Source organism: Chelonia mydas, chromosome 9 (assembly GCF_015237465.2).
Source record: "Chelonia mydas isolate rCheMyd1 chromosome 9, rCheMyd1.pri.v2, whole genome shotgun sequence".
Lineage (NCBI taxonomy): Eukaryota > Metazoa > Chordata > Testudines > Cheloniidae > Chelonia > Chelonia mydas.
Genome location: NC_057855.1, coordinates 81,918,193 through 81,932,361, shown reverse-complemented (window position 1 = coordinate 81,932,361; position 14,169 = coordinate 81,918,193). Strand labels below are relative to the sequence as shown.

Genomic DNA, 14,169 nt, shown 5'->3' with positions numbered 1-14,169 from the left:
AGAAAAGCCAGCATGGCAACAAAACTTCCCACAGATTTTCAGTGACAAGAGTTATTACATACTAAGTGCACTACTGATTTTTATAGCTCCCATCATGTACACCTGGCGCGGTTGCAGTTCAAACTCACATGTTTAACAAAACTGCCTGACATATTTTGGATCAACTGGCTACACCGATGAAGCAAAACGGACAAAAAAGAAAGCAAGAAGGAACTGTATTGAGAAGGTGACCATCCTGAAGACAGCCACTACTAAAGATGGACTTGCCTGAATTCCAGAATTAGGATTAGAGTTTAAGAATCTCTAACTCTTCATCCTGTGCTCAGTTCACTAGACCCCTCTGCCTCTAAACTAAGAGAACTATGATTGCAAATCAAAATAAATACAGAATTTTTCACTTACAGCTTTAGCAACAGAGAAGAACACACAACGGAAACAGAAGAGGCAGCCATTGCAGCAGAGCCCATCCATGGCTGCAAAACGATACCAAATGGCAGAAAGACACCTAGGAAAGAAACCAGCACTGATTCCAGAAAAACCATATAAGAATAGAATATTCCTTATACAGTACCTTTAATGCACTGTATACAACCAAGCAAGTGTCCCTATGGATGACTATACATGAAGTTTTAGTTGCATTTTAACATTAACAAACATGACTAAGTTCTAGTGTATGCAAAACAGAAACACAGGTAGGAATAATCATTTTGTCATTTCTATACTAAAATTTACAGCTGTATTAGCTAAAATGGGTTATCTAGCATGTGTTAAAATACAACAGAAAGTTCAAGTGTAGGCATAGCTTATTTTCCCTGCAGTAAATGGTTCTCTTCATGAAGTCAAAACCATGGGTTTTCACGCCTCATTCAACAAAACGTTTCTCTTAAATATATGTCGATGCACAGACCATCTCTATATTAATCATAATAGGGGATAGCTCCCTGTTACTCCACCACCATCTCTTTAAAGGTAAAGAACTTGTATTGATAATCACTCACAGACAAGAACGATGGGTACCATTTTATGGAAAAAAAACCCCACTGCAATCATCTATTAATAAAGCACAATGTCAGTACTACAACAGAACACTCACGTACCAGCAGCAACAGGAATTCCCACGAGATTATAAATTAGAGCAAAGACAAAGTTGAACCGGATTGTTCTGACGGTCTTCCTTGATAAATCTATACTTGCCACCACATCCAACAAATCGTTCTGCAAATTAAAGTGTTTATAGGAAAAGTCAAAGAAAACTAATGTCACATATGAAATGTTATCATATTACTGTTTTCAAAGCTAAATACTGTGCACTGAGCATTTCTAAAAGATGCAAGTGTCTCTCTAGTAGGTGTTTTTAGATTGTCAGTCCTTCCTCTATTTTATGTTTGTACAGTGCCCAGCACAATAAGTGTTTGGAGTCCCTGGGCACTGATGCAAAACAAATAAATAATATGTTTACAGCAACGTTAGTGTTGATACAGTCATTTGTCAGGGTTCCTATCAAACTCTGTTTTTCAGGCATTTATAACCAGGCTGTGAAAATTCATTCTTAAGTGCAACTTAGCACGCAGGAAGATGTGATCAACAGATGTTCTAGGTGTGATCTAGGTGTTATAGCGTCCTACCAAAATAAAGTTTAATTTTCAATGTTCCATTCCTTCCCCAAAGGTCACCCTCATTCCCCCTTCTTTACCCATCCTCAAACTTGGCACTGTTGCCACAATACATCCAGCAAAAGAAAGCTGGCTGCAGCTTCCTTCCAGAGCCAATGAACATCACACCTTTAGGAGTCAGAGAAAGATAGTTTCCTCCCTGCTCCAATTCCATTGGTCTGTAGGGATGGAGCACATCATCTCTGCAGTTGTCCCAGTCAGGCCAGTGTTGGAGTGAGGGACTGAGCACAGGTCCCAAACAACAGCTTTCACTTCACTGCCTCTGGCATGCCCCACCCATTTTTCTTTAACGAAACAAGCTTAGTTCCATTACTCACCCTAATTAAAACCACATCTGCTGCCTCAATGGCTACATCAGTGCCTGTGCCAATTGCAATTCCAACATTAGCCATGGCAAGAGCGGGGGAATCATTGATACCATCTCCCACCATTGCTACCCGCTTGCCATCCTCTTGTAACTGTTTCACTTTGGCTACCTTGTGCGAAGGAAGAACCTCAGCAAACACTTTGGTGATACCAACCTAAAGGAAGAGAAAGAATAAAACCATATTACAACTCTTCTATATCCTGTCCAAGACTCTGTCTCTGAATTTATATGCTTTCTATTCTCTCTGGTGAGGAGCAGACAGTATCCCTCTGAGTGAACCAAATACAATCCAATTTCACTTTAAGTAACATACCACACTGGAGACTTCCCTCCCCACTGCCACACTATTTTATCATTTCCCCAATGAGGTCACTGGCACAAGGGAGAGCCTAGTCTATTTTAGGGATGTGACTTGATATTAGCAAGAAAAGTAGTAATTGTGATTACTGGATTAGCAAAGGGAGACCAATTCTATTAAAAAAGCTGAAATTTAAAAAGTTAATAGGAAGATATAAAGCAGGAAACACTCCTAATTCACCTTTTTAGCAGAGAATTTACAGACTGCTGAGAAGACACTAATTGCTACAACAACTCAAAGAAACCAAGGAGATCTAGAAGAGTAATCTTCAAGAAGAGTAATCTTTCTCCAATGATCAATGTATTTTCATGCCAGCTAATTAAGTAGAGATACTTACATAGATAATTGCTTGAGGATCATTCAATAATAAACTCATTTTATTATGCACTATGAGGGTTAAAAGGGACATCAGGATAAAAGTCTTGGTCCAAATCTGATGTAAGAAGTGCAGTACACTGAAGTCAGAGTTATAGCTGCTTACAAAAAACCTACAAGTGTTTCTGTACTAGTTACTAACATCTTGGATTTTTTTTTACACTGTTGGCACTTTTCACCTTCAACCAATTTTGCTATGTATGAGCGGGGGGGGGAGAGGGGGAGGTTGGGACGACGACACACTAAAACATGAAATGAGATATTCCCTCCCCTTGGAGTAGAGCATAACAGAGTTCATTGGGGGGGCGGGGGTAGGGAGAATACCATGAAGAAAATTGTAAGTCAATTAGATATTCAGCAATTTACCTCAGAGGCAATATATCTCGCTGTTTTACTGTTGTCTCCAGTCATTAGAACAACTTCTAAACCCATAGTCTTCAAAATGTGGACTGCCAATTCAGCTTCAGGTTTCACTGTATCAGCAATAGCTATCAAGCCACACAGCACTCCTAATACAGACAGCATGAAAATGAACGTGTTCCTATTAAGGTTCTTTTCCCCACCTTTAGCAGGCAGTGGGTCCTAGAAGACCCTCTCAGAGCCCAAAGGATCCTCTCTCCTTCTTTATTAGTCTCCTAACCCTTAAAAGTCCTTGTAGTGTGCCCAAACATCCGTGCAGTAAAGGAGAAATGGACAAGGCTCTATCTTTCAAAACGTTACAAAAAGTTGAAAGCCAGAGACTCATTTGTGGTCACATGATTCTATACAAGAGCAAGGTATTATTAATTATTATTATTATTATTAATAATGATAATCCAGATTATAGTTTCAGGGTCAATTGTTTCCCTCATCACTTTCTATTTAAATGCTCACAAGTCAAATCCAATAACACAGAAAAGGGACAACAATCTTACCGTCAACAGCTACAAGGACTGCAGTGCAACCTCTACATTCGTGTTCAATCAAGGCATTATCAATATCGCTTTTAAGAAGGAGGCCATTTCTATTCATCCATTCCCGGTTTCCAATGAGAACAGAATACTTTTGATGATTCAAAGTAGCTGAAGGAAGAAAATACAATCCTACAATCATGTGGATACATTTAAGTTAATCCGGACAGGAGTTCACATGGGTGCTCAGACAGATTAGTAGCATCATTACCCAAAATCTAAATAATGCTTAGGAACTGTTTTCTTCTTACAAACGTTTTTTTTCCTGTTTTTTTGATAAGTAAATGAATTAACTGTTCTGCAATAGGAGGCTGATAGCATTTACTTGGACCTACAGTTGTAACATGGGACAACTAATACACATGAAAGCCATGAGCTGAGCCTCTTTTGAGCAAAGACTGGTCAAGAGCGTAAGTTACATGAAGATTTTGGGTAGTAATCATCTGGGAAGAAGCACAGTTTTAAAGAGAACAGAGAAGGGCAGTGGGAGCAGACTCCCATGTTCTATTTCCAGCTCTGACAAGAATTACCTTTACCACAGAACTTTAAAATCTCTGTGTCCCATTTTAATAGAGCTCCTTTTAGCCCACGTTCCTTAGAGATATGGAAGCATCCATGACCCCATTCCACAGATGAATAAAATACACAGCTATTAAATTAAGTAAAGAGCAACTCCTTTGTACCTCTAGGAGGTTGCAGACCCAGTTCTCCAGAGGGGAAAGGTTAGTGACCCATGGCAGCCTCTTCCCCCAGCATCCTCAACAAAAGTCAGACAAAACCAGATCATCATTCTTGGCACAAATTTTATTTTACATGCATGTGTCAGCTTACTTGGCAATTGGGCATCAATAATCAAGGCAGGTTGCATTGACTCCTCAATGTTCTCATCAACTCTTATGAGTGTCATATTCTTAATATTATTTTCTTCAACCTTCTCATTCCTCCTGTACAGCAATGCTTCAATATTGGTGACTTTACAGCTAATGCCACAGCCTGCTACTACCTGAAAATCTGTACAGGTTCCAAGGGTTTCTGAGTTCAGTTCCTAAGAGAAAAGGTCAAACATTTTCTGAAAAATACAGAACCAGTTGCATTTATAAGAGTGCTGACAGTAAATTACACCCAAACCCAAATCTAGAACACGAGCAGATAAAATGCAATCATCAAAACACAAGTTTAAGTGTCAGGCTCCAGCGTAAACAGTACCAAATCACTCTCATGCCTTCATCATTTTCAACTTTCAGAACTCTCCAAGTAAAAGGCCACTTCAATAAGCCAACCACTTTCTAGTCAGTGCAAGGTTATTCACAGACGCACACACAATATTGAGACAAAGCTCTATAGGAGAGGATCTCTATCACTGCAAAATATTCTGCCCATCTAAAAGAATCTTAGTACCATACCTTCTTGCAGTATTTTGTTATTGCTGTCCCCAGAGGGTGCTCACTGTTACTTTCGGCAGTCCCAACTATTGCCAAAATCTTATTACGTGGCATCTGGTTATCCTCCACTAGAATCTTCACCTGCATCACTACTGGAGTTCCATGGGTAATGGTTCCTGTTTTATCAAATACGACCACCTTTACCTGCAGCAAAACAGAAAACTGCATTGTTGCATAAAGGTCTTACTGCAGAATCATTCAGAAGCAAAGTTACTGTCCAAAGTTACTACCTAGCCACTTACAGACAACATGCAGTGATAACTTCTGTGTTTGGAAACAAATGCAGAATACTGGCATGTAGAGTCCTACTATAAATTAAAGCCTTGGAAAAATAAATAGCATTTTTTACCTTATGAGCCATCTCTAGTGGTTCTCCACCTTTGATCAATATGCCATTCTGAGCTCCTACCCCAGTACCCACCATCACAGCTGTTGGGGTTGCTAATCCCAATGAACAAGGACAGGCAATGCACAAAACTGTGATGGCGGCTTGAAAAGCAAAGCGGATTACTACTTCGGTTTTGGAAATGCTTTTATTGTAACCCTGTGGACACAGAAACACATTTTAGTAATAGAGTAAGGAACACTGTAAACCATGTAGTCAACTATACATTTTCTTAGTCACAAAGGCATATTTGTAATTACATAAAAAAAAAAAATCTATGTTTGAAGAATGTTAAAGTTGAAAAATAAAGCACTCGAAAGTTAGTAAGTACCAGAATTCTGATTGCCCACGCAACCTTATTCTGTCCTATATTGCATATACATATCACATGCTATATTTTACCCATAAGACACCTGCCTCATTCTATTTATTTTCTCAAACTAAAGAATATAAGCCATGAGACTCCCTTAAACTGTACCATAATAAACAATACTCTAATCACTACATATGGTGATTAATGGCCTATAAATATTCTCCACTAGACTCTTCATCTGCATCCTCTGTCAGAAAAAATAATCAAGCAAGAAACTGCCATCTTAACTGTCTGATGGTGCAAATTAGGGCCCCAGTCCTATACTGAGATCCACCAGCGTGTAAAGTCTATTGATTTCAAGCTGGATTCTCCATGGGGCTGTGCCAGCAAATCCTGATGCAGAACTGGGACCTATATTGAAGAGATCATCTTTCCCAAAGGAAAGGAAATTTGGAAGGTTCAAGGTTTTTGTAATGTCAAGTTATTGCTTTGTTTGTTTTAAAAAGTTAATAATTAGTTTAATAATTAAGTTAACCAATTAAAATATTTTTAAAAACAAGATATTTTTGTTAATCATTGAACTCTTTCAGGTTTGTAAGTTCGATACTTTTTCAAAATAAAGTTCCCATTTCTGAGTCTTTTTAGTAGAGAAGCTGACACTTTCAGTCCTAATTTGTATCAGACAGAGCCATTGCTAAGTAGTACTAATAAGGGCAGGCCTTCACGACCTGCGGGATCGGCGGGTAGCGATCGATCTATCGGGGATAGATTTATCACGTCTCGTCTAGACGTGATAAATCGATCCCCAAACGTGCTCCCCTTGGACTCCAGAACTCCAGCTCGTGAGAGGCGGAGTCGACGGGGGAGTGGCAGTGGTCGACTCACTGCCATCCTCACGGCCAGGTAAGTTAACTTAAGATACGCCGACTTCAGCTACGCTATTTGCATAGCTGAAGTTGCATATCTTAGGTTGACCCCCCCCACACAGTGTAGACCAGGGCTAAGATAGCTGCTTTCCAAGTAGTTTTAAATATTTTGTAAAGACTTACTTAACTATCATGTGCTATATGACTTTGCAGTTTTCCTTTCATAAGCAAAAATATAGAAATACATTGCAGCATGTGAACAACATACTAGACAAATGACTGTGAGGATATTCTAGGATGGAACTGTTGCAGTCAAACAGACTTCTACTACTCCTATTATTTAATAACATTTAAGAAAGTGATTTAAAATAGTCACTTACATGAAAATATATTTCCACAACTTCAAAATTGACAAATCCAATTACAATCCAAGCAAAAAGGGTAACCACAGAGACAGCCACAATAAAAGGAACAAAATAGCCACTAAGTTTGTCTGCAAATTGCTGGATTGGAGCCTACGGGAGAGAAAATACAAAAACATAAATTCTAATCACATGATACTCTCTTCCATGCTTTTAAGCACTAGTGTAAACAGAGTATCTCAGCATATTCAACATATACTTCTCATAAAACCTAGATAGTCTCTCAATAGTTTTGACATTTTGACATGACTTTAGAGAATTAAGAGACTCAGAACTTTGAAGTTTTGAGTTCAAAGTTTCTCTGATTGATATGTCGACATTGCTTGGTGTCTTGATTTTAAGAGTTATACTGAGGTTTAAAAGACTCTAAGCTTTATGCGATTTGCTGAATAGAGGCCTAAATGAAGAGGCAGAAACTAATAGTTTAAATGAATGCCACTATTCAGAAAAAGTACCTTTGAGGTTTGTGCCTCCTCCACAAGTTTGACAATCTGAGAGAGAGTTGTATCAGCTCCGACGTGAGTTGCAGAGATCAGCAGTGACCCATTCTGATTAATAGAACCTGCAATAACTGTACTGCCAGGTTTTTTAGTCACAGGCATTGCTTCACCTACATAAAGGCCAACAGCAGACATTAGGCTGGCAAATTCTGATTTTGACAGTGTTATTTTTCCTACTGCTCTCTAGTCCTAACATACAATTAGAAAACATACAAGCAAAATAGTGAACTTTAATCTCCCTTGTTCATAAGTATTTGATGCAAAGAAATATTTTAAATTTTTTTAAAAGCAAACAGCTTACCTGTGATGAGGGACTCATCTACCATAGACTGTCCTTCAATAACATAGCCATCAACTGGGAATTTGCCTCCTGGAACTACTTTGACAACATCACCCCGTTGAACCAGTTCAACGTCAACCTGATCTTCACTGAGAAGGAGTATAGTACATGTAATAAAACATGGTTAGTGATGTTACCAAGTCAAAAAGCACTTTTCAGGATTATATACAGCAGAATCTCACCAATTCATACATTGCTAATTGACAAAGGGCATTTTGTGATGCTTTATACTTGTTTTATTATTTATTATTTGTGTACTTGCCAATTCAGAAAATTCGTTCAATTTCAAAGCGCAAATTAGCAAGGTTCCACTATGGCATATCAGAATGGTATCAATTTTATTACATTTTAATGTTACATCTGGCAAATTCTCTTAAGTTGAACAAGTTATTTGTTGTGCACATCTTCAGCAAGGTAAAAGTATTAGTTCAAAAACAAAGAAAAGAAAGGAAGGACAAAGCAAAATACCTCAAAAGAATATTGTCTGGTCCTAGATTAACGAGAGTTGCTTCTGTAGCTTGTAGTGAAATTAGTCTTGAAAGGGCTTCCGATGTTTTACCCTAGAATATGAATTGACACATTTCCCTTTGATCACGCTATCAACAAAAAAATAAATCACAGGCTAAACAGCTACATGCAATACAATTCACCCTTTAAAACAAACACTTCTTGCAAACTGACTAGAAAAAATAAATTTGACATTTTAAATAGTTTTCAGAATTGCTGAAAATCGTTTTGCAACATGAACAAATGATAAGCAGCCAGAATAACACTTTCCCATGTGATTTCATTTTAAAACATGCACACCCTATAACTACACACATGTAATTTCCTGCAAGTTGTAGATGTAACACTTTACACCAAATATTTATAAAAATACAAAGTTCAGTCTTGCTTCTGTTTTCTTACAAGCTGCGATTTTGCTTGCTAAGTATTGCCTCTGTATCTCACTAAAAAGTTAATCTTTCATGCTTTCTAGTGCAACCTGTCTCAAACATTTTATAGTATTTTATTTCATGTCAACCACATGAGCAGGTACTTTTATTTTGCTTTACCTTTGCCATATGTTCTAACCACCGGCCCAATGCAATGAACACAAATAGCATAGGAGGTGTGTCGAAGAAAGTCACAGGATTCACTTTTGCTTTTTCAGCCATTGCAACTAGAAGAATAACGAAGGAGTAGACAAATGCAATGGTGGTTGCCAAAACAATGAGCACATCCATGTTAGCAGTTTTATGCTTCAGTGCTTTGTATGCTTGAATGTAGAAGTACCAGCCCCCAAATAACTGTAACAACAACAACCACAACTGTACTTTACTCATTTGAAAATACAAAGGCAAAAATTACTGCTCTAAAGCTACTTTATTGAAAGTGAGAGGTGCAGAGTTCTTTTCCGTGCATCCTTTTTTAAAGTTCAGGTTAAAAAAGTTTAAATATTAATATTTCAATTGATATGAAGAACAAACATTTAACAAGTCTACTGCAAATCAAGGGAGCTCAAATTAAAAAAAGACTAATAAATACAATGCTAAAATATAGAAGATGATGGATCTAATCCTGCTCCCACTGAAGTCAAAATACCCACTGATTTCAATGAAAGCAGGCCCCACAGCAGTTTCAATAAGCATTCACAAAGTGATCTTTTGTGCTTAATTTTTTTAACGTTCCATTATAAAAAGACAATTTCTATTTGTGAATTTCTAATGACAGCAAACTGAAAGGCACCATGTTTTTATTTACCTGAACAGGGACACACAATAAAAAAGACAGAAAATTCATTACAGACAATCCTGGCAGGACCTGACGCTCCAAGAACATAGAAGAGTGATGGGCCTCCATTTCCTCCTTGCTCATGTTGCGATGCTGGTGAACACCTGAGAAGTGACTGTCCATAATCATCATGTAAATCATCAGCACCATTACAGGAATGCAGAAAACCAGACTCACAAGAAAAGATCTTTTCCACCTTAGATAAGGGAAAAAAATTATGAAAATCTGACTTGTTTTGCAAGTAACAGATAATTAATCATGACACAGATAACATTTTAGCTACAATGTCTGTAGAGACCAACAAAGTAATTTGTGAAAACTACACTACTGGTTCAAAAACAGCCTCAAATTTTAAAAGAAGAATCAATGAACATTTAAGTAGAATTTAAAACAGACTGAGTAATACTTACTGCCTTATTTCCTGTTTGTGGTCTAGATGGCTAGCAGATCTGTCCTTCTTGACTAAAGAAGTATCAAAACCTAAATCCTAGAAGAGAAATGTAGCAAGGATTTGATTTTACCATACAGAGGATTAATATCACAAAAGATACACTTTCATCTTGATTTGCAGGTAGTCATCAATACTGCACAAGGAGAAAACACCTTCAACTGTATTTCTTTGTCCAGGCAAGTAAATATCACCTGTGATATTATAGTTATACAATTTATACATGAACACGTTAACTGCTCTACAGTACACAAAAGCCATTCCCTGCCATCTAGAAAAAGGAATTTGCCCACTGGCACAGACAATTGGAACATACTTATGCGGGCAATGTAAACTTATTTCTACTTTTTTTAAGACATCTTGTGCTGTATAGAGATATTTGTAGGTTATCTGGTGGAGCAGGCCATGCATTCAGCTTGCTTCATTAGCACATTTATAAGGTCATTCTTTCACTTTCTATGTCAAAAGGTATCTCAGAAATAGCTGTCAGACTTAGGCTTCAACTTGTTCTAAAATGCTCTTCCAGCCTTTCCTTGCAGGGCATGGACAAAGTCACCAAGGAGTACTGTTCTGCTGGCATATGGAGTTTCCCTGACTGCCAGAACACCTGTTCTCTATGTTGACTTCTCTACACCGATGGTGAGAAGAGTGGGTGGAAGAGAAAGGGGACAGGATTTTGGTGTTGATATACCTCTGTTCCATAACCATTACATACCAAGAGTTCTTGTATTCCAGGGTTTAGAACTCTGGGAAGCACATTGGATATTCTATAAGATTTTCAGTGGCCCAATGAAACAGTTTAATACCACGTAAGCACTTACCTCTACTGTTTGTATAATATCTCGAGGACCAACAATCTCAGGATCATATTTAATGTGTGCTTTGTTGGTTGCAAGAGCCACTGAGCTGTATAATACACCTTTAGTCTTCATAAGGGTGGATTCTATTTTATGTACACATGAGGCACATGTCATTCCTCTCACCTGTTAAACACAAATTCTTGCCTGTTATCAAAACCAAAGACTGATTTTTTAAAATAATAGTGAATACTTTTTCATCTATTACAAATAGAGAATCTGAGAAGAATTAGGAAACCATAAACTGTGCTTTTGTTATCTGAGTTATAGCATCCCTAGATGGTATAACAAAAACAAAAAAACCTTTTGGAATATACAGCTATCTGACCAGCAGGTGGCACTGTGGCTTGATATTTGAATAATGTGTAGGTTAGCAAATCCACATATAGTTTGTAATATTTATCTATCTTTAGGTTTTATTTTGCTGCCCATCACCACAGTATATGAGCAACTTCCTACCAAATCAATTGCAATAACAAAGCCTCTAGTGGAGGCATATAAATTGCACATCTTCACAGAAGGTTGAAAAATTCTGAATGCTACCTTTTTCCATTTATAGTCAATATACAATTTTTAAAAAGACTGAAGAGGTGGTACAAAGGTCAGCATTTCAGCTTTTTGCATCCTTGCTAATATTTCAAGCTTTCAATAAAAGGCATGGATTGAATACACTGGGAAAAGGTACATTTGTCATATATTTGGGAGGTTTGTTGCTATTTGACATGTATTATTGCATTTGTTTCTAACCCACCTGTGCATAGCTTTCCACTGACATTTAACCTTATAGAAGCAGATATTCTATTTGAAAGTCACATTTTCAGCTAAAAACTGTCTACGTATTTTTGGTAAAAGCAATCTTTAAGATTACTCTAACAAAGATTAAAAGATTAGAGGGGAAAAACAGCTTTTCCCCCCTTTTTACCCAGTTCCTAGTGTAGACCAAGGTGTTTGTGCATTGGACTGCACTGGGTGAAAAGTTAACTTCAGCTGTTTTGTTGATGGTCAGTCACATTTTCTGTCTCACACTTAGCATGATGACATCATTCTCAAGTCTTGCTCTAGGGGTACTCACATGCATGCACTATCCCTAAGCTCTGGAAGAGCATGTTTATTAGTAACAGCAAAGCTGGAACTGACACCGAACAGGACACATGCAGCAATCAGGAGTATGCATGGAGAGGAAGGTGGGGAAGAGGCAACTGGAGAGGAAGGATGGTCTACTGGCTAAAGCGCTAGCCTGGGATTAAAGAGACCTGGGACCAGTTCCCTGGTGCTTCCTGTGTGACCTTGGGCAAGCTTTTTAAATGGGGATAACTTTACTTCTGTATATCACAGGAGTGTTGTTAGAATAAATACATAAAGAATTGTGAGGCATTCAAGTACTATTGGTAATGGGTGCCATTAAGACAGAGACTTATGTAAAACCATGTTTGGTGCTGCTATTCTCAGATCTGCCCATAAGTCTCCTATAAACATCAACAGAGGAACATAAGAACTCTTAAAATTTTTAAAATATTTTTTTTAACTCTGTACTATTTAAAGGTGCTTTATCAGAATCTTGAATTTATCTTTTAATCAATCAATACAGAAGTTTACACTGTCATTTTAACCATAGATTTTATCCAACGGTAACAGCCAAATGCAGCTATCTATTTTACAAATATCTATTTTTCTTTGAATCAGACAATCCTATCTGTATGGAAAGCTTTCTAGGAAGTAAAAACATTACACATGCACATTGAACAATAAATATAAATATAAATTATTGATATGGTTTTATTTATTAAAATGATCTGCTTACAACAAGTTCTAGAATTCCATCTCCATCATAGTTTTCCATAACAGTAGCTCCAAATCCCAATTCACGGATTAGATCTGCTATGAGTGATGGCTGTATGATAGCAGGGTCATATCTCACTTCTGCCTTCCCTGCCATTAGAGCAACAAGCACAGAACATATTCCTAGAAATATACAACCAGAAAGTACAGTGTTAATTAAACATTGTATTAGAACAATGTGCAAACACATTTAGTTTAGTAAACATACTGCACCTCAATCACCATATTACAGGAGGCTAGCAATTACCCACATTCACTAAAACTGTGAAACAGGTAGCCTGCACCTAGCATGCTGTGGGGGCACTTTCAGAACAAGCAATAAAAGGTAGGCTCTGAGAGAACATGTGTACTGGACGAATCTAAGTCTAGAGGTAAAGGAAGATGAGGAAAACTGAGGGAAATGCCAGATTTACTACTTGTTTAAGTTGGTTAATTTCAAAAATTCCAGTTTATGATACATTAAGGGAGCTCGAAAACATCCTCAATTTTTTTTTTCAAAAATTCCTTTTAAGAAATTTAAGAAACACACTTTGTAAGGGTTTTAGGGCTCCCCACTATTTGTATTGCCAAAGGCCTTTTCTGTAAGAAATAAACTGATTGAATACATGTGAGAAAGAGAAAGGAACTAACACGCAGTCCTGACAAACACAGAACAAAAGAATTTTCTCTACTTTCCAGTTTCTCCCAGCACCAAAGGATTAAAGCATCAAATAGTCCAAGATTTGTCCAACTTTCACATTATTTTAAACTGATTAAGTATAGCCTTCATTTGCCATTGTTATTTGACCCTGCAGTATTTTGCTTCTGCAGAGCTCCTCATCCTGTTAGCAAAGGGAGCACAGAATTATGGTCATAACTATGAATTACATTTAGGACCATGTAACGGTGTAAAAGCTTGGCTCTTTATCCCTCCCTATTTGCTAGACCACAAACAGTTTTTATGAGTCTGCCAACGCCTCCAAGTTACCAGGTCTATCTGGTCCTTTAGATCAAACAGTAAAGGCTCATTGCTTTTAGTTCCGGGGACCTTGGGTTCCATCCCCACTGATGACCTAAGGCGGGGAGGAGTGAAGGGGAGAAAGTAGTTGCCACAAGGAAGTAAAGCAGGAAAAGCATGGTTAACTTGGCCTCAGTATGGGCTTGTCTGTGTAATGGGGAGAGTTAGCTAACACTGAGCTGAAAATCTGGAAAGCATTTTAAGCATGCTGAACAAACAAAATGCAATTGTCTAGCTTCTAAAAGGGCAATAATAGAGAGAATA

At 37.7% G+C, this 14,169-nt stretch overlaps 1 protein-coding gene across 5 annotated transcripts in view; it reads right to left on the bottom strand.

Annotated features, from left to right (window-relative positions):
- Nucleotides 1-14,169, bottom strand: part of ATP7A (ATPase copper transporting alpha) — a 58,907-nt gene that overhangs the window by 4,512 nt on the left and 40,226 nt on the right. For all 5 annotated transcript variants that reach the window (XM_037909816.2, XM_043523165.1, XM_037909817.2 and 2 more), the window contains 17 exons: nucleotides 12,871-13,031; nucleotides 11,034-11,195; nucleotides 10,175-10,251; nucleotides 9,735-9,960; nucleotides 9,047-9,280; nucleotides 8,460-8,551; nucleotides 7,953-8,080; nucleotides 7,607-7,761; nucleotides 7,110-7,244; nucleotides 5,515-5,709; nucleotides 5,127-5,309; nucleotides 4,555-4,768; nucleotides 3,688-3,834; nucleotides 3,140-3,282; nucleotides 1,991-2,194; nucleotides 1,098-1,215; nucleotides 403-505 (listed from right to left, as the gene is read on the bottom strand). In XM_037909816.2, the coding sequence (XP_037765744.1) occupies nucleotides 403-505; nucleotides 1,098-1,215; nucleotides 1,991-2,194; nucleotides 3,140-3,282; nucleotides 3,688-3,834; nucleotides 4,555-4,768; nucleotides 5,127-5,309; nucleotides 5,515-5,709; nucleotides 7,110-7,244; nucleotides 7,607-7,761; nucleotides 7,953-8,080; nucleotides 8,460-8,551; nucleotides 9,047-9,280; nucleotides 9,735-9,960; nucleotides 10,175-10,251; nucleotides 11,034-11,195; nucleotides 12,871-13,031 (2,677 nt within the window). The remainder of the gene's footprint in view (nucleotides 1-402; nucleotides 506-1,097; nucleotides 1,216-1,990; nucleotides 2,195-3,139; nucleotides 3,283-3,687; nucleotides 3,835-4,554; nucleotides 4,769-5,126; nucleotides 5,310-5,514; nucleotides 5,710-7,109; nucleotides 7,245-7,606; nucleotides 7,762-7,952; nucleotides 8,081-8,459; nucleotides 8,552-9,046; nucleotides 9,281-9,734; nucleotides 9,961-10,174; nucleotides 10,252-11,033; nucleotides 11,196-12,870; nucleotides 13,032-14,169) is intronic.